The sequence below is a fragment of the Fomitopsis serialis genome (assembly GCF_022376445.1).
Source record: "Fomitopsis serialis strain Sig1Antser10 chromosome Unknown B0H18scaffold_51, whole genome shotgun sequence".
Taxonomy (NCBI): Eukaryota; Fungi; Basidiomycota; class Agaricomycetes; order Polyporales; family Fomitopsidaceae; genus Fomitopsis; species Fomitopsis serialis.
In genome coordinates this window covers 27,440-51,977 of record NW_025955011.1, presented here as the reverse complement: position 1 = coordinate 51,977, position 24,538 = coordinate 27,440, and the positions used below count along the sequence as shown (strand labels likewise).

General features: G+C 52.4%; 9 protein-coding genes across 9 annotated transcripts; 6 read left to right on the top strand and 3 right to left on the bottom strand.

The window, feature by feature from the left end:
- Positions 1-1,305: 1,305 nt before the first annotated feature.
- On the top strand, positions 1,306-4,192 carry B0H18DRAFT_1120710 (GMC oxidoreductase; the record flags this gene model as incomplete). Its single annotated transcript, XM_048034190.1, has 21 exons — positions 1,306-1,369; positions 1,423-1,430; positions 1,486-1,585; positions 1,642-1,747; positions 1,798-1,871; positions 1,919-1,988; positions 2,037-2,077; positions 2,130-2,188; positions 2,242-2,286; positions 2,340-2,351; positions 2,645-2,706; positions 2,755-2,897; positions 2,950-3,028; positions 3,079-3,314; positions 3,373-3,437; positions 3,490-3,682; positions 3,746-3,778; positions 3,837-3,901; positions 3,953-4,025; positions 4,081-4,107; positions 4,158-4,192. 21 exons carry the CDS (start codon positions 1,306-1,308, stop codon positions 4,190-4,192), a joined length of 1,590 nt encoding a protein of 529 aa, XP_047891560.1.
- Positions 4,193-4,748: 556 nt separating this feature from the next.
- Positions 4,749-7,077, bottom strand: B0H18DRAFT_501877 (uncharacterized protein). Its single transcript, XM_048038334.1, has 15 exons — positions 6,903-7,077; positions 6,823-6,835; positions 6,713-6,767; positions 6,604-6,654; positions 6,309-6,541; positions 6,210-6,254; positions 6,100-6,153; positions 5,983-6,042; positions 5,839-5,926; positions 5,742-5,785; positions 5,666-5,688; positions 5,592-5,612; positions 5,322-5,532; positions 5,198-5,270; positions 4,749-5,140 (listed from the first exon to the last, which is right to left on the bottom strand). Exons 1-15 carry the CDS (start codon positions 6,923-6,925, stop codon positions 5,121-5,123), a joined length of 1,014 nt encoding a protein of 337 aa, XP_047891559.1. The 5' UTR covers positions 6,926-7,077; the 3' UTR covers positions 4,749-5,120.
- A 1,025-nt stretch (positions 7,078-8,102) lies between these two features.
- On the top strand, positions 8,103-9,259 carry B0H18DRAFT_501666 (uncharacterized protein). The gene is made up of 5 exons (XM_048038332.1): positions 8,103-8,353; positions 8,409-8,525; positions 8,574-8,624; positions 8,678-8,907; positions 8,964-9,259. The coding sequence occupies exons 2-5, from the start codon at positions 8,441-8,443 to the stop codon at positions 9,111-9,113; spliced, it is 516 nt and encodes a 171-aa protein (XP_047891558.1). The 5' UTR covers positions 8,103-8,353; positions 8,409-8,440; the 3' UTR covers positions 9,114-9,259.
- Positions 9,063-9,746, top strand: B0H18DRAFT_1016557 (uncharacterized protein). The gene is made up of 6 exons (XM_048029283.1): positions 9,063-9,115; positions 9,166-9,225; positions 9,285-9,366; positions 9,418-9,461; positions 9,517-9,611; positions 9,672-9,746. The coding sequence occupies exons 2-5, from the start codon at positions 9,214-9,216 to the stop codon at positions 9,571-9,573; spliced, it is 195 nt and encodes a 64-aa protein (XP_047891557.1). The 5' UTR covers positions 9,063-9,115; positions 9,166-9,213; the 3' UTR covers positions 9,574-9,611; positions 9,672-9,746.
- A 607-nt stretch (positions 9,747-10,353) lies between these two features.
- B0H18DRAFT_501750 (aryl-alcohol oxidase-like protein) lies at positions 10,354-13,090 on the top strand. The gene is made up of 11 exons (XM_048038333.1): positions 10,354-10,377; positions 10,433-10,886; positions 10,945-11,026; positions 11,077-11,237; positions 11,291-11,397; positions 11,449-11,644; positions 11,697-11,885; positions 11,951-12,360; positions 12,428-12,512; positions 12,574-12,923; positions 12,977-13,090. The coding sequence occupies exons 2-11, from the start codon at positions 10,766-10,768 to the stop codon at positions 13,067-13,069; spliced, it is 1,794 nt and encodes a 597-aa protein (XP_047891556.1). The 5' UTR covers positions 10,354-10,377; positions 10,433-10,765; the 3' UTR covers positions 13,070-13,090.
- Positions 13,091-13,292: 202 nt separating this feature from the next.
- B0H18DRAFT_1016550 (uncharacterized protein) lies at positions 13,293-14,709 on the bottom strand. Its single transcript, XM_048029282.1, has 6 exons — positions 14,596-14,709; positions 14,438-14,520; positions 14,206-14,375; positions 13,979-14,153; positions 13,848-13,923; positions 13,293-13,787 (listed from the first exon to the last, which is right to left on the bottom strand). The coding sequence occupies exons 1-6, from the start codon at positions 14,696-14,698 to the stop codon at positions 13,594-13,596; spliced, it is 801 nt and encodes a 266-aa protein (XP_047891555.1). The 5' UTR covers positions 14,699-14,709; the 3' UTR covers positions 13,293-13,593.
- A 780-nt stretch (positions 14,710-15,489) lies between these two features.
- B0H18DRAFT_1120705 (uncharacterized protein) lies at positions 15,490-16,650 on the top strand (the record flags this gene model as incomplete). Its single annotated transcript, XM_048034189.1, has 1 exon — positions 15,490-16,650. The coding sequence occupies one exon, from the start codon at positions 15,490-15,492 to the stop codon at positions 16,648-16,650; it is 1,161 nt and encodes a 386-aa protein (XP_047891554.1).
- A 49-nt stretch (positions 16,651-16,699) lies between these two features.
- Positions 16,700-21,108, bottom strand: B0H18DRAFT_1016544 (replication factor RFC1 C terminal domain-containing protein). Its single transcript, XM_048029281.1, has 21 exons — positions 20,915-21,108; positions 20,646-20,688; positions 20,578-20,596; positions 20,506-20,529; positions 20,428-20,452; positions 19,867-20,378; positions 19,644-19,814; positions 19,195-19,590; positions 18,949-19,135; positions 18,839-18,892; positions 18,656-18,781; positions 18,517-18,602; positions 18,419-18,466; positions 18,216-18,353; positions 18,003-18,159; positions 17,817-17,953; positions 17,644-17,763; positions 17,429-17,591; positions 17,212-17,363; positions 17,052-17,163; positions 16,700-17,004 (listed from the first exon to the last, which is right to left on the bottom strand). Exons 1-21 carry the CDS (start codon positions 21,044-21,046, stop codon positions 16,858-16,860), a joined length of 2,949 nt encoding a protein of 982 aa, XP_047891553.1. The 5' UTR covers positions 21,047-21,108; the 3' UTR covers positions 16,700-16,857.
- Positions 21,109-21,650: 542 nt separating this feature from the next.
- Positions 21,651-24,139, top strand: B0H18DRAFT_1016536 (uncharacterized protein). The gene is made up of 5 exons (XM_048029280.1): positions 21,651-22,050; positions 22,103-22,359; positions 22,409-23,387; positions 23,438-23,996; positions 24,075-24,139. Exons 1-4 carry the CDS (start codon positions 21,779-21,781, stop codon positions 23,721-23,723), a joined length of 1,794 nt encoding a protein of 597 aa, XP_047891552.1. The 5' UTR covers positions 21,651-21,778; the 3' UTR covers positions 23,724-23,996; positions 24,075-24,139.
- The last annotated feature ends 399 nt before the right edge of the window (positions 24,140-24,538 follow it).

Here is a 24,538-nt window from a genome sequence, read left to right as displayed (position 1 = left end):
CGAATTGTGAGCGAATCCAACAAATTGTGGCACCGTATGGTACCCGACTTCTTGCGTCCCACTGATTGTTCTCGCAGTCTGTGCGGCCGCGCTGGTTCCTTCCGCCATCGAGAGGCCGCATGCCCCATTGCTCACTCTGCGCCGTCCATCTGGACCCGGAAAGCCTGAAGGAGGCATAATGCATTCAGAAACGCCGAATCCGTAGTGCGCTCTACTGCCTCCACGGTCGTCAATGAAAAGCGTGTCACCCTATGATACCGCGGATTCATCTCAACATGATCGTGATGCTCCGACGATGTTCATCATACACGGCGCGCGGAGATCTTTCGAAGCAAAACAGGCTTCTTCAAGGGGTAACGATTAACGCATGATCGGACCGAAATACTAATTCTTGAGTTGATGCGGTGCGTCGGTACCGTTCAGTATAGATCATTCGTACTGTGCCGCTGAAGTGCTGGTCACATATGCAGGGCGATTTGTACAGTCGCGCAACGCATCAGACAAATGACAAGACAAGTTCCCAGCTGTCTTGCCACAAGAGGCCGCTCTAACCCACATGCACATGTACAGCGGCGATTCGAGGGCACGGATCCTCATTCAAGGGTAAGCTGTGTCATCCCTCTCTATCTCGAATCAGACAAGATTCAATTATAAATCTCAAGAGCGCTGACCTGAACCCTGAGCTAGCCGCCGACGATCTATCGACGCCGGTAGAACGAGGGACGGCACATGGATATGAACAATACATCTCATTGCGCAACGCATCCTGGGACAGCGTCACCGTTCATGCGTGATGTCTGTGCGATCACGGTACGTCCCGTCGCTCTCTCATCATCTTGATGCCCATATGCTCCGACGGAAAGGCTACCTATCATGCGCAGAGACTGCATTCGGGCGATAGACGTGGAATCATCCCGGGAACCCCGGAGTCATATGTCATGTCTGTATATTTATGTCATCCAGTGAACACCTGGTGAACACAATCGGAACGCAATAGACCCTGTGAGAGGCAACAGTCTAGGCATTCAAATCAGTTCAAGAAGCTCACTTTCCGCGCTACGCACGTTCAGCGATATCAGGTTCCCGTAGGTTCTATCGCACCTTCCATGTACGAGAAGCAATGAGGATGAACGTGATTTTCTTGGATAGAGAATTGGATTATCCGTCGGCGTCGCAAGCGCGTTGGTATAGGCGACCTAGTATATCCTGGACCATCGCTCAACCTGCGTTCTTGACATCGAGCTGCCGCACGTCTACTCATATATTCAAGTATCCAGACGTCCTGTGCATTTTTTCACTGGCAACATGGAAGCGAAACTAGCTACCATAGGTGACATCGCGGAACGGCGCTTTGACTTCGTCGTCGTTGGTGCGCATTACGAGCTGAGATCAATATCGTTGTCACTGACTCTCTGTGGGCAGGCGGCGGTGTGAGCAATATATGGGCATTTTTCTTAGCGCTCTTTGACGTCTCTCGATCCCTAGACTGCCGGACTTACTGTCGCATCCCGACTGTCAGAGAATCCGGATGTGACTGTCGCCGTGTTAGAGGCAGGAAAGGCTAGCTTCGATGACCCCAACGTTTGTGAGTCATCTGCGAGCGGGACAATCGGGCGGCGCGACTAACACCAATGACTTTAGTGAAACCCGACGGCTTCATGCAGCAGTTGATGCGACCCGCCTATGATTGGGCGTTCTTGACGGCGCCGCAGAAGCATTTGGGAGACAAGGTCATGCCGTGGTTCAGGTTCGTGGTGTTGGTCGATCGTCATGGATATTATTCAATGCGGCCTACAGAGGAAAGGGCTTAGGAGGCAGTTCTAGGCTGAACTTTCTCATGTGGATGACTCCGCAACGCGAGGATATCGACGGTAATGGCCCATACGCTCCCATGGTATGCTTGCTCATACCGCGCCAGCTTTCGAGAGGTTGGGTAATACTGGCTGGAATTGGGAAACAACGAGACGCTATCTCGAGGGAATTCAGAGGTCGGAGGTCTTCTAATACCCATTGGCGTGGCTCATGTTACTCTATAGGCCAGTCACGGATGCCACAGGACTTGGCGGGGAGGCTACTGGTGAAGCTGCCCGATATCCATTGCTGCAATGAACTGATCGATGTTTGAACAGGCCCAATACCCCTCGGATATGCAAGCACTCCGTCTGGGGCAGAGTTGCCTTTCCAGAAGGTTTGCCCAATCTATTGCCTTATTGTCATCATGTCTAGAACACCCCTGTCTAGAGCATGAATAATAATGGCATAGCAACCCCTCTTGTGGAAGATATGGTAGGATGCATTTATTGGTTTGATGCATGAAATCTGACCCAGTCAATGTTCAGGCTACAGGGCAGGTGAGTTGGTTCTCCACATGTAAAGTATTGCTCCAAAGACTAATCCATTGTAGACATGTGGAAGCTGGCTTTGTACCTGTTGTATTGACCCAAAAACTGGCCATCGTGTCAATTCAGCAACAGTTGAGTGTTTGCACATTTCCATAGTACAAGCCTGATGGTATCAATACCAGGCCTATCTACTACCAGCCCTTGACAGACCAAACCTCCATGTCTTGACTGATGCCCATGTCACAAGGCTTCTCATAGCTCAAGGTCTTGATGGTAGCAACCACACAGCTCAGGGTGTTCAGTTTGAACACAATGGCAGTCAGTACAATGTCTATGTGAACAAGGATGTTATACTGTCTGCAGGGTATGTGAACCATGTTTTCTGTATATGATAACTGATGTTTGTTGCCAGTGCTGTCAAGTCACCCCAGATACTGGAGCTCAGTGGTATTGGCAGCTACAATATCCTGAGTTCTCAAGGGATACCTGTGAAAGTTGACCTTCCAGGAGTTGGTGAAAACCTCAGAGACAAGGTTACAATCTCCATTACACTAGGTATGTGTATTATGTACTACAGCCAAGGCAATGACTAGACATGTGATTATAGAAATGAAGGAAGGACATGACATTTTCAGTTTTAACTTGATGGCCAATCCTGAGTTTCATCCAAGATTGAATGAGATTTTGTATGTGCTACAGTGGCCTTATGTGTGTATTTGACTGATTTTCATCACAGCCCAGATACAGCTGGAGATTTCTCCAGTGTCATTTCTGGGATGACCTTTGTCCCTATACAGGCACTGCCAGACAACATTCAATCCACAGTTCTCAGCTCAGCAGAGGCTTTCACCAAGAATGCCAAACAGCAAGGGTTGTACACCAAGGTGCATGAGCTGCTTGGGGACCATCTCAAGAGTGCCAAAATCCCAGACTTTGAGGTGGTTGTGACACCTTTTGTACCCTCAGGCCCTGGTGAGTTGTCATTGAACTCTAGATCTATTTGTCTTGAACATGGCTCAATCTTTATAAGATCCCAAGAAGCCCTACATTTCTCTTGTAGTGTGCCTTAGTCATCCATTCTCTAGTGGGAATATTGTAAGTGGAAATTGAAAAATTTCACAGCAGCCTGTTCTGATCAAGTTTATAGCATATACAGTCTCAAGACCCCAAGATGATCCCACTCATTGACCCTCATGTCTTTGAGAACTCACTAGACCTGGACATCTTGGTGGAAGCCTTCAAATTCACCAGACAGGTTGTCCAGACAGCCCCATTCTGTGATGTGGTCTCCAAAGAGATAAACCCAGGGCTTGATGCCAGCACTGATGATCAGATCAAGGGTGGGTATTTTTGTGATGCTAGATTGGAACCCTGAAGTCATCTCTGACACTTGGTTGACATAGCTGCTATCCAGAAGAATCTTGCTACAATCTGGCGTGAGTAAACAATTTTTGTACTTGTAATGACTTTTCCATCCTCAGTAATATTTAACAGACAGCTCTGGTACTCTGTCAATGCTGCCCAAACAGGATGGTGGTGTGGTAGATAGCAAGCTCAAGGTTAGTTGGTATAAGTTATTGATCAGATATTTGTGAAACTGATTTGTGCAGGTCTATGGCACAACAAACATACGTGTTGTTGATATGTCCATTGTCCCTGCACCTATCAGCAGCCATACTCAGGGTAAGTTGACTCAAAAATATTGATTCACTGTAGTCCTTACACCTTGCTTATGTAGCTATTGTCTATGCTATGGCTGAACAAGGTAAATGATGCCATATCCCTGTGATTCTACACTAACTGTCATGTTTGCAGCTGTGGACATCATCAGGAAAGAGTTTGGGTTGTAGTTAGGTTCCTTGGCATGATCAGCTTGACATCAGAGGGTGAATGGTCAATGAATTGTCTGTCTACTTTGAATGTACTTTTATGATAGCAATCGTAACAATGGTGTGGACTGGTTGCGCATATCATGCGTGAAAAGGAGTCTGCAGCACCTAATATCGTAGTGACACGGAAACGACCATAAAGCATTCACAGCGAGTATCCGCGCATCACAATGTAGGCATGCATGGGCCATAGTCCCATTTCCCACCGAAGATGCGGTGAGCGGTGTGGTTACTTGCAGCGAATTGAATACCGTTTGAGCACTGGCCTATTGTTCGAACACATTCACGGAGCGCGCACTGGCATGAGGGTGGTTGGATGGCACTAGTCCGAGCTCCAGAATGATATCAGCCAATACTGTCCGACGCTCGTAACGCGCACGGCGAACCACTCATCTAGAGTTTGGACCTTTCGTTCTCAGTGGCGGGCAAGGCTGATGAAGACTGACTGTCTTCTCAATAATACACACAGGATCACGTCAATCCTCGGCGACCGAGATTGACGTGTCCCCCAGCGCGCATGATTGCGATTGCCATACACCCCTCGCATGCGTGCTGTCAAGGTTGGTTTGTAGTCGCGTCATGTTGTTTGATAGGGTCGAAGTGAAGGGAACCGAAACCCGACATGGCTCTGTACTGGCACCGATAGCAGTTTGGATAGTCGGACGACATTGACCTCCGGGAGATCCGAGTCTTGAGCAACCATGTTACTCCAGCGGGAATAGGAACGCCGATCAGAAATGAAGAGCCTCACACCGAGCGAGCTGACACTGTGTGGAGAGCAGATTCAGAGAGCAAGATGACTACAAAGACCCATAATGATACATTTGAAATATAACCTCCGCAGTGGGAGGATACGTCAGACATCTGAATCGGAGGAGTTTCGTCCCATTCACTCGGCTATGACCATCACTTAACAGAAGAATAACTCAGCAGGAACGGTGTAGACGAAGGACAGTCATGGCTGACCTTTATTGTCATCGTCGACGGACGGTTCTGGGGTGGCTGAGAGGTATACGACGTCGCCAACGGGCTTCGTGGACTACACGCCCATGTTAGCGTCGAGTGCTCAACGACAACGTGGACGACTTGCCTCGGAGGTCAGTGCCGACGCCTGTGCGGAAAGGCGAGTCTGACGTCCATCTTTGCGGTATTGTCCTATGTCCAGGCTGTCCGTTGCACCTGTCATTGTACTGGCACCATTTCGGCTGGAGTGGACGGCTCCCAAAGAGACTACGTCGCCGTCCATGAGACTTGCCGTACGTGCCCGATTATTGAAGTTGATCAGCAGGGTATTCGCATACCTGGAGCGCAGTCAGTTTATGGAGATTGAACGGTGGTGGGTTGAGGGTCCAGTACTCACAGTTTCGACAGCATCATAACACTGGAGCCAGAGTCAGCATCAGAGCGGTGAGTAGGGACAGAAAGAAGGCGTACGGCGCGGCGTGAAGATATGTCCTCTGCGAGTGTCAGTTTATGTGAGCAAGGCCGGAGCAATCGATGTAAGACGCACGGGCCGTATGGTGAAGAACAAGAGATCGAGAGTCGCAATCACCGCTTCATTGCAACGAAGTCAGCGTGTTTCGCGTTGAGCATGAAGTCGCACGCACCAGTGAGCGTGCCTGTCTCCACGCCGAGCATAATGAGTCTGTCGATAATGGCATCCGAGCGCCGTATTCCGGTCTTCGCTTTGGTAAGCTATTGGACGTCAGCATTACTGACGTTCCGACCGGTACGTTGGTATAGTCGCTCACCAAGACTGTCATGGAAATGGCTATCACGATGTCTGCGAGCGCGCTTCCCGCGAGCCACGTCTGGCGATTGGGATGAGAGGTGTAATCAGCGCGAACGCACAATATCGCTAGACTCACGTCAATGTACGGTATGATGATGGCTTCGTTCTCATCTGTGGTCAATGATTTCATCTGGTCATGATGATGGCTGTTAGGGCGCGACAATGACGGAGACTAGAAGGACGAACCTTGACCCCACTTACGATGGCAATAGACATTTGGCCAAGGGCGATCTGTAGTTACACCTCGGCTCTCATGACGATGCTTAGAATCGCATTGGCACGCACCATCGTAATGAACATGCACAGCCAAACGGAGCGCGACAACATAAATATCCTCCACGCGAAGAAGCATTGTACCGCGGCCGAGAGGATACCAGCCATGATGGGGAGACTGAACCATCCATTGTAGAAGCTGAGGAGGTTGTCGACCTGATCACCGTATCCGAAGACGAAGACGTGGACGCCGTCGATGGAGATCAATATTGTCTGTATCAACTCGTAGATGCAAACACCATAAACTAGACCGACGTCAGAAATACCAGTCAAAAGTGATACCCGGCTGCAGGACGAGTGTACGCACCGAAGCATTTCAGCGACCATGGATCTTTGGGAAAACAGATGTGGTATATGTCTGGAAGAAGAGGAATGAGCTACCATGACGTTGTCACATCGTCGGCTGCGGAACTCACACACTTGAGCGCAAAGGACTCCTTGCAACGACCAGTTCGATAACGACCCAATCATCTGCGTACAGGTCTCCTCTAGACAACCCCATAAGATGGATGGCGAAAAGTCGTACCTCGGGTCCGGACCTGTTGCAACGCGCAGACTGTAAACGCACTACTCTGAAGATGACGATACGGTTGAACTGGTACGTACAGCAGGCTGATGCTCGTAGACATTTTGGACCTCGGAGACGAGTGAGAGAGACGACTTGCGAGGATAGTGCAATGGGTTTCTTGGGGAACGGAGTAGCATTCAAAGCAAAGGCATTGGCTTGTCGATCCGTCCAGAGACCGCCTTGTATGCCGGATAAGCAACGTGCGCTACTGTCAATGAGCCATTCACGATATTCTACTGCGTCGCTGTCTGAAGTTCAGACAGCGACGCAGTATGACCCCAGATCCCCACATGGGAGCCCAGTGACTCCCAACTCTGAGTGAAGTGGTTTCGGTGCCTTGCATCGCAACAGTACTGATGGAGACAATCAATTGAGCCTTGCCGATGCGATGGATCCTCGCCAGTGGGATCTTTGTGGACCAAGTGTCTGTGTGGCGTTGGTGTGGCGATGGCAGTCTGAGTCTACTGCCAGCGGCGGCGCTCTTACATAATCACTCTCTACCAGCCACTTTTAAGTACACCGCTCGAGGTACCATTGCCGGACTGTACTTGTTTCTCAATCTATTGCTACAAGGCCTGCAATCCGGATTCTCTACGTTGGCACGGATGCTCGTGGCCTGCAACGAGCGCTGAGCATCCAAAGGCAGCGTACGGTGACCGGTCCCCGGGCCCACTTGCGCTGTAGTACGTTGCCATGTCCTACCACAAGCACTGACACCGGGTTCAAGTTGAGTCTTGATTTCTGTTGCATGGCGACTCGGATACTTATGCTGGAATCAAGCCTCTCCGCGAAGGTACGCCGTCTCAAGTACGTACGTGTATTCCACTTGGCGGTACGCCCAGGACTTCTCAATACAACACCGGGCGGCGGTTCCATTCCCGTCTCATGCATTCACACGAGGCTCGACTTCTACGGTCTCCAAGCTGTCAGAGCCATTGTCAATACTCAGCATCATGATGGTTCTCGTGTTGCGCACTAAGCCTCATTCTCAGTCTTTCCACGGCTCGTAAAGCTCATGCACATGTCTCGCATCGGAAGGACGTGCACACAATATCAAAATACATGCGAATGCGGTGCGCCCTATCGGCGCCGTCTTTATGACATACCAAACCTTGATGTGATTTGTATCGATTTAGGTTCCGTCTCCCAGGCTGCCGTTCTCCGCTGGTGTCTGCAGATCTGCAGCTGTGGCGCTCAGAAGGAGCCATATGACCTTCGACGGTACCTGGGAGTCCTTTGACACGTACCTCAGCGTTCAGCGCTCCGCAGTGACCCCGGGCCCGACTCGAACCCGGAATCCAAGTCCACGGCTTGACTTGAGCTTGAGGACTCCGAGTCCATAGCCGGGTTGCTCACCACCGCTCCAGCGTATACGACTCACACCGAGCCCTCGGCATTCACTCCACCATATAGACGTTGGGTAAACTTGCATTACGACTGTGCTATCCCGCCTTCCCGCAACGATGGATATGGCTGAGATACGTCTGCTGTGCGTGTTTGCGTTGTCTAGGTGATTCTGGTGCATGCTCATCCCGCACACGTAGGTCCGCTCCTGTTGTAAGTACGTCTCCTGCAGATGCTTGACTGGGCTCGAACCGCTCTGCAGATACTCGGGATCCACATGAATTGGGGTTTAGAGGGTATATTGCTAGTCCAAGTTTGTGAGTCTCCATCTATGTTGTAAGTATCCGACGTTGACTAGCTAGTAGATATCTACAGCGCACGCTTTTCGTCTGATCCATTACGAATTAAATGTCTTGGTGAGTTCGCCCTTGGACGGCAGCCTGTCGCGGACGCTCATGCGGGTGATCAGTGTATGGCGTGTTCATTTACGAGACGGTCCAAGCGTGTCTTCTTGTTGCCGACGTCTTCCACTACTGGGTGTGGAACTACGGAGACCCAGCGGTCCTTGCCACCCTTAGCAATATGTGGTTCAGCGTCCTGATCATGGGCGGTATCCTAGCTACTCTCGTGCAATGTTTCTATGCATGGCGGATATGGAATACAGTCAAGCATGTCTTCATTAGTGTTCCGATCATTATGGTGCGGTCAAGGCAGCACTATCATGCGTATGATGCTCAAATTGACACCGATTCTAGGTAGCCTTCACGCAGCTTGCACTCGCTGTGACTAGTGGAGTTAAGGTGCGTGCGTGGTTGCGCAAAGTAGCTTACTTCGTTGTGCCGAACTCCTTCCACAGGCGAGGTTATTGCCAATCGGTCTCGAGAGCCGTATCGCATCGTTCGTAGATGTAGGTGCCTACGACATCTCGTTCGGATCAACGCTAACCCTGGCTTGAAGGCCTGGTTGGCCTGCGCTTTACTAGCCAACATCATCATCTCGATAACCATGATCGTCCATGTGAGCCATGTTTTACGTGCTACAAGTGCGAGGTGCTCATTCTGACTCTGCGGGATTAGTTTGTAAAGAACAATCGCCACGCTGGGAGTTCCCCAGTAAGTCGGATGTTGACGTTTATTGTGGAGTCTGGGGCATTGCTCGGTGCGTCTATCGCAATATGGTATTGTAATTTTAGAAATTAAATGACCATAGCGATTTTCACTCTGGTTGAACTGATCCTTTTCATTGTGGAGCCGGTGAGTATGCTTCGCACGTCGCACTGCAATTCATCCTGAGCCGTTTCATCGCTAGCAAACAAACCTTCACTTGCTCTTGTACGTGAACTCTGACTTGATGTTTACGGTGTGACCTCATAATGTTACCAGTGCTATACTGTCGTCGAAATTGTACGTGCTGATCCATGTCGATCATGGTCGAGTTGTATCACTCAACACTCCACCCGTCAGATACGCCAACACTCTGTTGATAAGCTTTAACAATCGCACACCCCCTACCACGGACGCACGAGGATTCTTTTCAGACTTCCGCCAGAGTAGCGACACTCGGTTGGGCTCTTATAGCGATGGCAGCCACTCTCTCGTCTTCGCCAAGTCAGCGCTCTCGACTGGTGTGGGACTACGCTCGCACAATGTGAAGGAAACAATTCTGGATGGAAGCAGCGTAGGTCCTGTCCCAGCGTCAATCTGCCGTCTTGCTGATAGCATGTCCTGGATAGACGGAGTAGGTGCTCAGCTGAGCACGAGCATTTCCCGAATAATCCGAGACGCAGTGCACATTAGCCGGTCTGTTTCAGTCGGACACTCACCACATTCGCACCCGTCCACCAATATACTCGCATGACATCTGTATGTGAAACTGCAATCTCAGTCGGATTGATTTGGTACGGTGATCAAACGGACGAGTGTACCAGTGCTGAACAAGCCTAGCTTACGGCCGGTGGCGAGATCCGATGTCACGCGTTCATAGACAACAACATGAGAGCTCGACGTCAGGGACGAGGGGCCCAAGCGCCAGAACTCATTCGTTTCGATGAGATGATGGGATACTCCTTGTTCAGCATTCAGGTACCGAGCAGTTATCGAGCAAGCCTTCAATCCGTTCAGGAACACGTTCGAGAGAGCCGCTCGCACGATGCGGCGCCCTGTGAACCCGGTGAGACCAAGTTTGGACCGTGTCCTCAAATCACTGATACTGGCGATTTCGGAAGGTATAGCTGGAAATCCGACGATTGACCTACGGGTTCGTCGTGTCCTGTGTGTACTTGCAGTCGCTGCACATACGGTTCAAGACCTCTCAGCGCATAATCATGACCCTGCGCTGTCGCCCGACGGGCAGTGGATGCCAAAGCATCAAGCCTCTGACAGTCACTTACGTCGCATCACAGTCATCGCTAGGGACACAAATAGCCGATGCGGCCGTTGAGCTTACGGTTCGTATCAGACGTTTGCCTATATGATGCACCGAAGCCCCCGTATCGAAGGCTCCATCCTACAACCATCTACCAGTGGATCGTCCTTCGTCACTTGGGTATCGCGCAAGCATGGGCTTCCTAACATATTTGATGCTGCTTTGCACCGCAACGGTGGCCTTTGTCCATGGGACGTTGTTTGCAGATCCGCAAGAACTTTCCCGACAATCGTACGACTTCGTTATCATTGGAGGTGAGCCAGTGTCATGACCAGTGTCGATACATCGTGCTTACTGTGGCATTCATCCCAGCGGGTACCGCGGGAAATGTGCTTGCTCGCAGATTGAGCGAAGTATCAGAATTCTCAGTTCTTGTAATCGAAGCAGGTGTAAAGTGAGATCGAGCTGCTACTGGATCCATTACGTGCGTCTTACCTCTTACAGTAATGATGTTCTGTTCGACGACCAGGTTCCTCTGTTGGACCCATTGATTTGGCCCGATACCGCGATCAGCTGGAATTACACCACCACTGCTCAGACAGGACTTGAAGGACGATCATTCGATTATCCACGTGGGTTTGTACTCGGCGGAACGAGCACAATCAGTGCGTATGCGAGATGAATATTGATCTATATGAGCGCTGATCTGCGTGTCGAGACCTCATGGTATGGAGTCGGGGGTCTGTGGACGACTGGAATCGTTATGCGAACTTTACCAACGACAGCGGGTGGTCTTGGGAGGAGATGTTGCCATACATGGAGAAGGTATGTCACTACTGACAACTGCGTCGGCTTCCTGCCACTGACTGTGTTTAGAGCGAAATGCTTGTTCCACCGAATGATCACCATAACACAACGGGCCAAATCAACCCGTCTGTGCATGGCACCAATGGACCTATTAGTATCAGCCTCCCCGCTGCCTCCATGCCGCTGGACAGTCGTCTACTCGAGAGCGCTACTGCTGAATTTCCGCATAACGAGGATATGAATGACGGTTATCCACTGGGTATCGGTACGACTGGTCCTTATGTCGCAACCACACTCGCGAAGCTGATGCTCCTTAGGTTGGCAACAGGGTACCGTCACCACAGCGGGTAGAAGGAGCGACTCAGCAACGGGATACCTGGATCCCATTATAAATCGCACAAATTTGGACGTACTCATACAGACGCGCGTTACCAGACTCATATCATCCAACTCCGGTACCTCTGTGCCAAATTTTAACCAAGTAGAAGTGGCACAGAATCGTTCTTGTGAGTGCCTGATTGGTCCGTATCGCCGTCACCGGAACCCGAACCTAGTGCCGTTTCTACTACAGCGGAGGGCATCATCATCAGTGCTTCCAAAGAGGTGATACTGTGTGCAGGCTCAATTGGCACTCCCCAATTGCTATTACTGAGCGGCATCGGCGATCCCAACACACTCCAGGGACTAGGGATCGAGCCTGTCGTCAACAACACCGACGTTGGTCAGAATCTCGTTGACCACCCTCTTATTGGCAATGTATGGATTGTCAACTCGAACGCTACCTGGGACAACGTGTTTCGTAACGCGACATATTTGGAAGACCTATTGCAGCTTTGGAACTCCACGGGAAGTGGCCCTCTGAGCGACACGGGTACGAACCAGATCATATGGTCAAGATTACCGAACGGTTCAGCCATCTTCGCCAACTATACGGACCCCTCTGCAGGGCCCGCCTCTCCGCACATAGAAGTACTATCTCATGTGCGTGTGACATACAATTGTACCCGATAGTCGACTCACTGACTTTGTCCTGATGGACCTGTTGTAGAATTCGTTCGGTTCACTTGTTGAACTCATGCCGAGCACGGGAAGCTACATGACTCTATATACGGCGGTCGTCTCCCCCGCTTCGAGTGAGCAAGTGCTCCATCCGGCTGCAACACCTGACTGACTAGCAGTGTTCTTTAACTAAAGAGGGCTCTGTGACGCTTGCGTCGAATGATGCGTTTGACAGCCCCCTAATCGATCCTGGATTGCTGTCTGATTATTTCGACGTCTACACCATGATCCAGGCAGTCAAACAGGTGCGAAACCTTATCAACTCGTCCGCATGGGAAGGGTTCGCTGTGGCAGAATACGGCCCGTTCGCGGATGCACAGACAGACGAGGAACTAGAGGAATATGTCAGGAACAGCACAACGTCAATATGGCATCCAGTCGGCACGGCAAGGCTATCCGCGGATGCCAGTCCCGATGGAGTCTTGACATCCTCACTCCTTGTCAAAGGTGCATCCGGTCTACGCGTTGTCGACGCCTCCGTACTAGTGAGTCGTTCTTCACGGTCATGATGCTTTCGCGCGTACTCACTCCCATCGAGCCCTATATTCCTGCTGGACATCCGCAAGCCGTCGTCTACGCTATCGCTGAAAGGGCAGCGGACCTGATCAAAGCAGCATGGCAGAACCACTAGGACGATACAGTTTATTTCGATAGCAACAAGACGGACATTCGACTATGTTGTACAGCTTGTATGTAGTTCGTCGGAAATCACGCCACAGCCATATAATCCCTGTACCCGTTAGTCCGTACCAATAATGTGATTTCCGACGATCGTCAGTGTATTCTTGAAGCCCGTGCAGTCAGGTGGCATGTGAGCATCGATGTCTCGAAGACACCTGCCTGTCTTGAAGATGTGTGTACGACATGTAGTAGCGGATATTTTGCTTGGAAAATGTAATACTACTAACATCACCAAAAGGCGTTGTAAGTAAGTCAACTATCTAGGCTCTCCGACATAGCTCAGAGAAGCCGGGGCGGTATGTGCATCTAATACTCAGTCAGTACCATACACTACAAGAATTAGAATAAGCATAAGCCAAAAGAAGTATGTGTTAAACTGATGGGGCGCAACCAAAGGCGCCTCATCATGGCGTGAAAGCTAGATGGCACAAGTCACCGTCCTATGTGGCGGCACCGGCATCGAGAACGGAGAATCTACCACATGAACGAACGGCCCATGCCGAAGGAGGCCCGGTGCGAAGGCCCGAAGGAGTAGCACCCGCCACCTTGCTCCTCGACCTCGAACTTGAGCGAGCACTTCATTCCGTTCTTGGAGTAGTTTACGTCCAGTCGTACAATGTTGACGTCGACGGTGCCCTGCTTGATAGACTTCGCAAAGTACGGGCCGCCTACAAATTCCGTGATTATTGGGCTGTTCCAATATTATAAGTCGTGTAAAGGATGCTTACCTCCACGCGACCACGAAGTGCCCTTCAACGCCTTTACCTCGTCTCCGAACAAGTCCTCGATAGCCGCCATGTTACGCTTTGCGATAAACCTTTGTGAATGAAGTGCGCACACGGACAGGAGCCAGACGTACGAATTCCATTATAGTCACTGTACTCTTGGGCTTGTTCTCAGGTGTCGGCTGGATCAATGTGCCCTTGCCACCAAAGATCGACTGGAACTCGTCGTATTCGAGAACTTCGTCAAACTTGATCGTCTTGCTCGTCCCTTGGAACTTCACTGAATCACTCTTGCATTCTTTCTTGAGGCTATGCATGATGCGTTACTGCAATGACAAAGAGGCATGTCTGTCGAGCATACCGGTCGAATATCTTCTTAAGCTGCAATTTGCGCTTCTTGTCTTCGGCCTTCGTGGTGCTTGCTGCGACAGGCGCAGTAGAAGAGCTCGTGGCCTCGGCGGATGGAGCTGTATCGTTAATTTTTCGTGCACGCTTTGCCGGCGGGGGTTGCGAGGCCAGCTGTTCCTCCAACTATTTGTCGCGTATCCCGTAGTGAGTGAAAGTCTTAGAGTGAGATGACGTGTCAAACGCGCCTCGATGATCCTCTGCTTCATGGCCCCTATGATGGCTGGGCTGACAGAACCATTAGGGTCCACGGAGTCAATGTCTAATTCATCTGTGTCCAGTGGCACCGTGAGCGCGCGCTAGCTTGTCAAAACATCCGACGCGTCAAGAAGTCGTTAAGGCGTACATTTGTCGACGACGAGAACGGCGCGCTTGCGCTTGACACCTTTGCTCTCTGATGGGAAGTAGGAGCCTATGCCTGCGGGGGAAGCTGAGGCAGCGGAGGACATGGTCGTGATAAAGAAAGGTGTCGAGGATGGGTGTGACGCCGTTACTCGCAACGCAACCGCTTGCGTGACATAGCGCGTGAACAGGGTCACCTGATCGCGTTCATCGCCGGCCAAGCGGCGTCAAACATCAGAGTGGCTGGAAGTTGTCGGTCGCTTCGGAATGATTGCGACCTGAACAACACCTGAACTAAGTTCACAAACAGTGAGAACCGTAGCATCCCTGTGTCTCTTTGCTGAACTCCGAGAACTAGCCATAATGCGCACAGTGCCAATATGTTACCTTGCATTGTCGGATCTGTATGCCACTGGTAGGGGAATGATTCCATCATAGCATAGTGACTACTGAACAGTAACAACAGGTCTGATTACATGGCTATTAGCGGATGCAGACTCGTTGTACAAACTGGGTGCATTCTGTACGCCCAGCTGGAAGTACTGTTTAGGTCCATGTGCCGTCTGTGCGTCAGGGGTCTGGACCGTTACAAACTTGACTGGCCCCCATCCGCCTGGCCAGCCTCCGTCAACTTCCAAGTGTTTGCCAGCCGCAGTCAGCCATGCACAATGGAGATAAATTCAAGCAGTCTTCCGAACTCTCATTCCAATTCGCCATCTCGCCTGTCAAGCTCTCTGGAAGACGTTGTCTGGTCATTTGGGAAGTTCGTCTCGTATTCTCAGCTCGCTAGTCACAATCTCCTCGGGTACCTCAAGAGCGGCTTTATTTCCTAGAACGCTTCTCACAGGCGACAGTTACTTCTGTACACTCTCCGATACATTACCCTGATTCACCAACAATGGCATCGACAGCCACTCGCCGTCTCGCCGACAGTGTCTCTTACGTTGTCCTTTCCTCAAGCACGTCGGGCCAGCTCACCATCCCTCTCATCGATCCAGTGACAGGCAAGACCGTGCACTATGCTCTCGTCAAGGTCGACACTCCGCCAACGGTTGCCAGCCTCGGTCTCAGTCCGCGCCTGCACATGCGCTCGGTCTCCGAGAGTGGTCATCTTCATGACTCTCACCCGCAAACTCAGACCGCCCGTAGACTGGACCGACTAGCCAAGGAATGCATGCTTGACGTCTCTAGCAACGCGCTCCGTATGTTGGAGGAAGATAAGGAATGGCCTAGCCTGGCTTCGTCGTCCCGGTCGTTCTGTGTGCCCTCATCTTCTTCGCGACTCCTTGCGCCTAGGGTGTTCTCCTCCAACACCTTCAAATTCGACGGGCGCCCGACGTCCTACGCCGAGACGCCCTCTCTATACAACGAGTCCCAATCTGACGAGTCGGTCTCGTATGTCGGCACGCCTATCTCGCACTCTCGGTCACGTCGGCAGAACACGGTCACGGCGCTCGGTTCGGCGGATACAATGGATTCCTCGATGCTCGTCGGCCTAGGCATCTCTGGAATGACGAAGGAAGACGGTTCTCCGTTCGATGGGCTTGGTTCTCTCCCGCGTACTGCCTACACTGCCACCAGCACCGAGTCGCCCATGCCATCTCCTCCCGCTTACGCACCCGCATCCGAGTCCTCATGGTCGTTCTTGCCCGAGCTCTCCCCCGCTGCCTTCGCCAGCGACGCCCCAGAGGATCCCGTCGCGCTCTTCTGGAAAACCGCAACTTCCGCCGACTTCCGCCGGTATCTCGACAACAGCGTCTCGTCGCACCTGCACTCCGCACCTGCCGGCGCGTGTGGCTCGTGGAAGGTTGCCAAGAAGGTCGGAACGATGCACGCGCTGGGACTCGCGCCGCCGAGCTTGAAGTGTCACAAGAAGCGCTTTAGCATGCCCCGCGCTGAAGAAGACTTGTTCATGTGCGAGACACCGGCGATGTCGAGTCTGAGCGATAGGATCATGACCCATCTGGAAGGCGCAAAGCTGGAAGAGGAGTCCTGGATGAAGGCGAGCAGCTTTCTGGACGTGGGTACAAGCCGCAGGCCTGTCTCTTGTATGCTCTGATACATAGAAATCGCGACGACCGTGTATATGTACTTGCAGGAAAACAAGAGCGACTGACAAACCGGGTTCTTCACTATATACCCAACTTATATCGAGCACCGATACCCATGGAAGTTGCAGTCAAACACGATCATTACACCAAAAAGCAAGACACTAAACAAGCTTATAGTACTACGATACACTGGATGGAGACAGATACATATCCAATCACTTCTTGGCCTTAGCTTTCCCCTTTGCCGTGGTTGCCGACTTAGCGGCCGCTTTCTTGGGTGCCTTAATGAGTTTGTCCTTTGAGACATCATCGTCGGAAGCCTCTTCGACCTCCTCGGCAACACCCTCCCCGTCATCATCCACCTAAGTCATGTCTCAGCACAGGATCCGCCGGAATAAGGGCCACTTACATCTAAAGCCTCTTCCAGATCAGGGAGGGGTCCAGCTGCGGCAAGCTTCTTGGGCACCTTGCCTAGGTCTGCGGCCTTGTGGAAGGGGATTGGATGATCCCTCGAGTTGTACCTATATCAAGTGAGCAAGCGGTGACTCAGTCTCCTCGTCGATACGTACTTCTTGGTGAAAGAGGTCTTGGTAGCTGTCGATATTTCCTTGAGCACAAGACTGTCCTTATTCTGATCGACACCAAGCTCCACGATCGTGTCCCAATCCTCCCGAGAGATGAAATAGTCATCCATCCGCTCAATGATGTCGTCCACTGCGCTCTGCACATTCGGGATAGTCGCATCAGTTTAGTCTTGGATCCAACGTGAGCCCATCTGATACGTACCGCGCCCTGTTCTGCAAGAGGTTTCACGAGGTAAGGGAACATCGCAGGGATGTAAGACTGCCGGATCTCAGCCTTGTCTCCAGAGACGTGCAATCGCATGCGCGCCTGGACCTCAGTGAGTTGTCGCGTAAGTTTGGTTTGTTTCGAGTTCTGCCCGAGCCACCTGCGACAACCCTTAGTATGCATGTGTACCAGCGAGACAAGATGAGACGTACTGTGGGAACGACATAGCGTTGGGCCCTCCATATGTCGCGCCCATACCGTAGAGGAACGATGCCGGGCGGACTGTCGAGCAGACAGCATGCAATGGCATCAGCGACCAGTGCTGTTCGGGTCTGCGGCGGCGGATCAGCATTACTCTAAGCAAGAATGACCATCGCCGACGTACCCATGTATCAACGAGTCAACCAAATCGCCATCTGATATGGACGCAGCAGCTTTATCCATGAGTTCCAGGTGTTTTAGAACCTTCTCTGGCCCGTCCAGGTTCTTCACTCTTGCCGGGTGAGTCTTCAAGTAATTCTCCTGCACCACATTGGGCATGATTGACGCAACACAATCAAACAACACCAACCTGGACGAATAGCGGGACGAATGAATGGTCATGGAAGTAGAGCTCCATCTTATCATTGAGAGTTTCTCTTGAAGTTGAGGAAAACATGTACGGCCCGAGCATCTTCTGAATAATGTTGAACGGCGTCATGATCGCATACTTCTCATTCATCTTGACACTACCAGTCGGGATGTCATCGCCTGAACGTCACGCGCATGCCAGATTGCAACTCACAGTGCCTTTCCCTCATCGAAGTCCATCGTATTGTTTTGCAACCTCCATGTAGATAGCATGTTCAACACCTGTCGAATGTCGGACTGTGCGCCCTCAATGAGCTGGTCGATAACGTTGGCCGGTATCTTCATCTTCTCCCTGGAAACGATTAGATTTACTCATGAATATAGTCGCCAATCAAGCTCAAGCGCGCATTCACTTACTTGAATGCGATCGACAATATCCTGGAGCGGACGGATGCAACCTCTGGCCTTACAATAAAGTTAGACGCGATGCTTCGTACGGCGAACTTTGAACTGACTTTCTGAAGGTCAAGTTGAAGGCGACCATGGTCAAAGGCTTGAGTTTCGGAGCACCTCGGTCGTTTGCGATGCATATGATTGGAATCTACTCTCATGTCTCGTGTTAGAAGGCATATCTGCGTACAACAGCACACGAACCTTTGTCTTCCTAATCAAAGCAGCTAGAGCACCTACACCTCCTCGGTCCCCAGCGGACATACCATCTACTTCGTCCATTATAAGGCAGGACTTGTCGGTGATAGTGACACCAGCAGCGTTCGTCAACTGTGATCTTGTGAGTGAGCAAGATAAAGTAGTGGCAGCAACATTCGTAAGACAAACCTGTCCTCCTCCCATCCACCCGTCAAGGGATGTATTTGCGATATTTGTGCTGTTCTGCAAATTGGCTTTGGTCGAGCGTTGTATTATGTGTAGGAAAGGAGCGAGCTGACCTCTACGAGCTTCTTACTCCGAGCGTCACTTGCATTCAACTCAATGGGAGTAAATCCCTCAAGTTTAGCACACAAATGCGCACTCGTGGTCTTACCGATACCCGGCGAGCCGGTGATCATAATTGCTCGGTAGACGTTTATGCCGTCCTTTCCAGGCTTCTTGAAGTTTGCCTTCAGACTCGATGGCCTACATGCTCAGACATCAGCCAACGTGGATATAAGTGCAACGGATGAACAGCAGCTTACCAGTCATGCAGCCACCGCTGCAGCTTCTCGACCTGGCCCTTGTTTCCGCATATCTCCTTCAATGTCTGAGGAGCATACCGGTCTGTCCAGAGTTTGTCCTCCGCGGAGATCTTGGCTGTGCTCCCGCTGGCCACGCTCGCTTTCGCCGCCTTCTTCTCCCGCTTCTCCATCTCCGCTGCAGCAGTTCGGATCGCCTCTTTCTCCTTCTCGAGTTTCTTCTTTGTCTTGTCGTCCAGATTGCGCATATCGGGCACGCGAGTCCCGATCAGATCAAGGAAGCCGTCCTCGTCGATTGTCTTTAAGTTGTTCTTCTTGATCGCAGCAAGTTTGCTGGGGCCTGCGTCCGACCCGACAATGACATATGAAGTCTTCGACGAGGGCTGGCCCGTTACCCGACTGAGAACGCTGTGAGGTCACTAGGCAAAATCACACTTGTACATGCAACGTACCCGCCGTTGCGCTTCGCGAGTTCGATGGCCTCATCACGAGATAGACTGGTCAGCTCGCCGGTGAACACAAACGACAGGCCAGCAAGGCAGTCCGGGGCCACAGGGGTCGGTATTGGCTTCGATCCTGGAGCCACAGGCCCTGCTGCTTTGGCCGCTCTCGCGGCCGCCCAGCTGTGGTCACAATGCATCAGAGACGGACGAAACGAAGGTCGGCAGAACGCACTTGAATTTAGGCTTCGGCTTCTCTTCATCGACCTCCACCGGTTCTTCCTTAGCTACAGCTTTAGCTTTGGTGTTCGTCGATGCCTTGGCCGGTGTCGCCTTCTTCGCAGGAGCAGCCTTCTTGGGAGGTGCCTTCTTGGGGACAGGCTTGCCCTTCGCCTGCCCTTTCTTCGGCAACTCATCAGCTTCATTGTCCTGGTAGTCGTCATCTTCCTCCTCGGAGGTGGATGCAATGAAGTCGTCGTCTTGCTTTCGCTTCTTGGTGGCGGTACTTGTCCGGCGCGCAGCGGGCTCCTTGGCCTTGGGCGTAGGTTTTGATGCCGGAGTACTGGAAGTCGCCTTGGCCTTGGCCGAGGACGATGTGGCTATGGCCTGTTTCTTCCTTGGCGGAGAGGCTTTCGTGTCCCCTTCATCCTCTTCGTCGCTCGATACGACGACCGTCTTCTTGCGCTTAAGAGTAGGGGCGGGGCTAGATGTAACATCCTCGTCCATGGCACGTTCAATTTTCGGCTTCTGAAATATTCTATCAGCAGTGGGTGATAATAGTTGCCAAATGACTCACAGCTTGTTTCGATATAGTCTTCGGTCTAGAAGGGAAGGTGTCAATCGCAAGAACCACACTTAAGAGTTCTTGACCTACGGGACGGAAGGCTTGCTGCTTGACCTACTTATGTTCAGACGGATGCATGATATAGAACTTTGTAGCACTCACTTGACATCGTCTTCGTCACCTATAGACACAGTTATGATAGAACGAAGTCGCGAATACAGGCAACGTACTGATCTCGATGGTTTCTAATTTGAAAGATCCACTTTGTCTCAGCTGTAGACAACATATTGGTCAATATCCAGCACAAGGACAACAGATTTGCCATCGATTCTTCGTATACATCAATGTGCCAGTGCAAGCAAGGGCTATCTGTGGCCTCACCCTATTGGAGGGGTTGCTAGGACGAATGAGCGACTGGATCTGCTGCTCAAGCGATACAAGCGCGGACACAGCCCCCACCATAGAGGGTTGGCTGAGAAACAGTGGGATGAAAACTCACAGAAACATTTGAGCGTTGAGTTGACATGGAACTACCAGCCGACTTGCTACTACCTGCGCCGCCACCAGCAAAGAATCCCCGGATGTCCTTCCCCTGCGGCTTAGCAGAAAGCTTCGTCTTGGTCCCCGCCATTCGTGGTGAGTTGTGGTTAGCAGAGTCCGAAGCGTGAATATATGGTTCGCGTCGAGAATGAGGGCGAGGAGGCGGCGCACGCGAACGCGCTCCGCGCTTGTGACGCGACACGCTCCGTCACGCTGTGACGACGCGTTTGTCACACCTTGAACGGCGACCCTCCACTTCAGAGCATTATTGCGCAAAATCTACCGATGTAGATTCCTGTAGAGGCACAACTTACGCGATTCAAATGCATCCTTGAAGCTCGCGCGAGAGCATCAAACCAGTCGACCAGTACTGAGTAGCCTAACTCGGCCGAGATCCAGGCCCGATACGGTTCACGCACGATTGTATTGATTGCGTTGTCTGAGATTGAACCTGCCTTGTTCAGCTTGTACTAATTGTAAGACAGACTTGAATCTCCGATAGCACTCATCACAACGCGTACATCCGTTTCTGTTTATTGTACTCTGCTCTGTACTTGCATACGGCTTGCATACATACCTTCATTCGCTTGTTCATTCACAGCCATGTCAGTCAAGTTGCCCAGCGCGAGGTATGTATTCATATTTAAGGCACTCTTGAGCCGTGTATTGAAGGTGTTCTTGGACCAGGTTTAAGGCGGTGTATGATAGCTTGCCACCCGACGCGCAACAGACTCTCATTGAGAAACAACTCATACCGCTGCTCAATCATGTCGACCGGGGTCAGTGGAAGAAGGTCCTTGGACAAGCGAGCGACCTCCAGACAATGCACGCCGACATCCCCGTTCTCGATCTCAGGGCGAAGCGGCTAGAGGTCAACGCCTTGCTAGACGAGCTACATCGGGACTCGAAGCGGTCGTTCGTGAAGGAGCGATCTATGAAGAAGGAGCTCATCAGCGAGACGGTGGACAGCCTGACGAACTGGCTGAGCGACATCTGGCGAGTGGTCTACGAACACAACGTCGAGTTCGTGCACGCACACAAGTGCCTCCTGTTCGTCGCGGGAACAATAGACCATATGATCAGCGGGCGAACGAGGTGCGTACGCGAAGCTTGTGTCTGACGGCCGATGACGCGACGTCCGGTGCAGCTGCAAGTGCGCGTTCACCAACCTGTTCGTGAAAGTCACGCTGAAGAACAAAGACGGGAAGCGCGTCAAGTCCTGGGATGTCAACGGCGTGCAGAACATCGTGGAGGTGCTGTTCTTCATCTGGCGAGAGGTCTTCCTGAGCATGCTGGCGACAAACACGAACAAGCAGCTACGGGACATCACGGACATGCTGGAGGAGATCGACGACCTGCTGGGTTGGACGGCATTGGAGCGCATCCTGTATGGCGGGAAGAAGTGTGAGCGGGGCACGCATGCGCGCGCACAAGCAGCTCATGATCAGTCTAGGTCCACACGACATTGATGAAGAGGAGGACGAGGAGGACGAGTTTTTCGATGAGTTCGAGGACGAGGACGACTACACGGAATCGGACTTTGTCGACGATACACTGACTGGGCCACATCCCGCGCGGCACTGGTCGTACCGCATCAGCAACGCCATGCCTCCGCTGCGGAGTCACATACAAGCATATTTGGCGAGCGTGTTCAAGCTAACACCGTCACTCCAGCTCTACCGCGCGCTCACCGCACTGTCTTCCGAGTTCTCCGTCGAGGACACCACACATGAGGAGCTAGGCCGCTACCTGGAGGGCATCGCGACAAGCTCGTCCGACGCGTTCGCGGCCGCGCTCGACATCTGGGCGTTCGAGTGCTTTCCAAACGAGATCGCCACGGCGCTGGAGACGCACTCACATCTGCTCCGCCCACGCGACGCGAGCGCACTGCAGCGCGCCGTAACGGTGCTAGCGCAGCATGAGCCATACAAGCGGCGCGCACTGGAGATCATGGAGAAAGAGATGCTCGACACGGCGCGGGCGCTGCGGAACACGCTTCTGGTCTCGTTCTCGCACCTCGACGCGCCCGCGCACCGGGCGGAGGTGCTGGCGATATCGAAGATGCGGCCCGGGGCGGCGGGGAGGCAGGACCGGATCGAGGCGTGGGTGGACGCGATCTCCACCCCGGGGACGAACGCGCCGAACCCGATGGCGTTCGCGGCGATGATGATGGGCTTGCCACTCGTGCCCGGTATGGACCCGTCGGAGGACGCGGATCCCCTAGGCTACCTCGACCTGGATCCGAACGACCCGGACCTCGAGGACTTACGCGAAGAGTTCAGGCCGAGGCTGAAGCAGCGCTTCGAGGGCTGGGTGGAAACTGCGCCCCTGGTCGTGGGCGGACAGATGCAGCTGGTCAAGGTGTGCAAGGACATTCTGGACATGATGCCGTTTGTCCGTGCGGGCGACATCGTGGACGAGATGGTTGGCAGGTGAGCATGGCCTCTCAGAACACGCGGGTTCACTGCTAACCGTCAGACAGGTTGGCGGACAAGCCGAGCAAGCACCACGTCTGCGATGCGCTCGACGCGCTGATGCAGTTCGTCAAGACGCAGCGAAAGAGGGTCCACAGCATGCGTACGACGACGAAGCATAGAGAAGCCAGAGCCGACGCAAACGCGGCACCCGTCGCTGGGCCTTCGACAATGGTTCCTCCCGTTCCTCCGCCGGCCGGACCGACCCCTCCACTGCCATCTCCTCACACAATTGACCTGTTGCAAGACGTGTTCTCAGGACCGCGCTTCGGCGGTATGGAAGACGTCGACTGATTGCTTGCTCGCTGGTGGTATCGTGCCGTACCGTAACGTTATCTTATTAATCCTTGTAGCTCTAGGACATTCCACTGCCGCTCATTTGCGTTTCACTCCTCCCAGTATCGTACCATACGCAATGCACCCCCTTTCCGCTGGATCGTCGTGTTCTCGTGCACGTCGCTGGAACGTGGCGACTGCCTCAATCGTCTGCGGTGCATCCTGGATCATCCTGCGAAGCGACGAAGGTGGACCCACAAGTGTCAACAGTGCCGACGTTGCACCATATATGTAAGTGATGTATCTCCGGCTTCGAAAGCTCATCAAGCGTCATCGAGTTTACCATGGAAGGTATTCACGATGCCGTAGGAGACCATCTGGGCTTCGCAGCCGTTTTTTCTTCTGACGTGGGCGTTGGTCGTATAAATCTGGGGTATTGAGATCCAGCGCTGTAGTGGGTTTGTTCTCCGTGCGGATCGTGTCTGAGGGCAGTCATCGCACGTGGCACCCCCTGAGGACGCAATCAATATTGAACAGTATGATCGTACAGTCCTGGCAGGCTGCTGGCCCATAAAGGCCGACTAGGGCATGTCGCTGTCAAGGCCGCGCGCGCCCTTGTACTGTCGGACACAGTTTCTGCACACGGAGGCAAGGACGAAGCCTATTTCACGGATGATTTCACGCGAACGAGAAGCGAGAAGCACGAGCCCGCAAGGTGGCCCAGGTGGTTGGTTGCCTTGAACGATGCACGAGGCAGGGAGCACGCTCTGCGGTCCCGATATTCGCGCCCAAGTGTCATTTATCCCGCCCAAAATGGCAGCAGCAAACCCTCA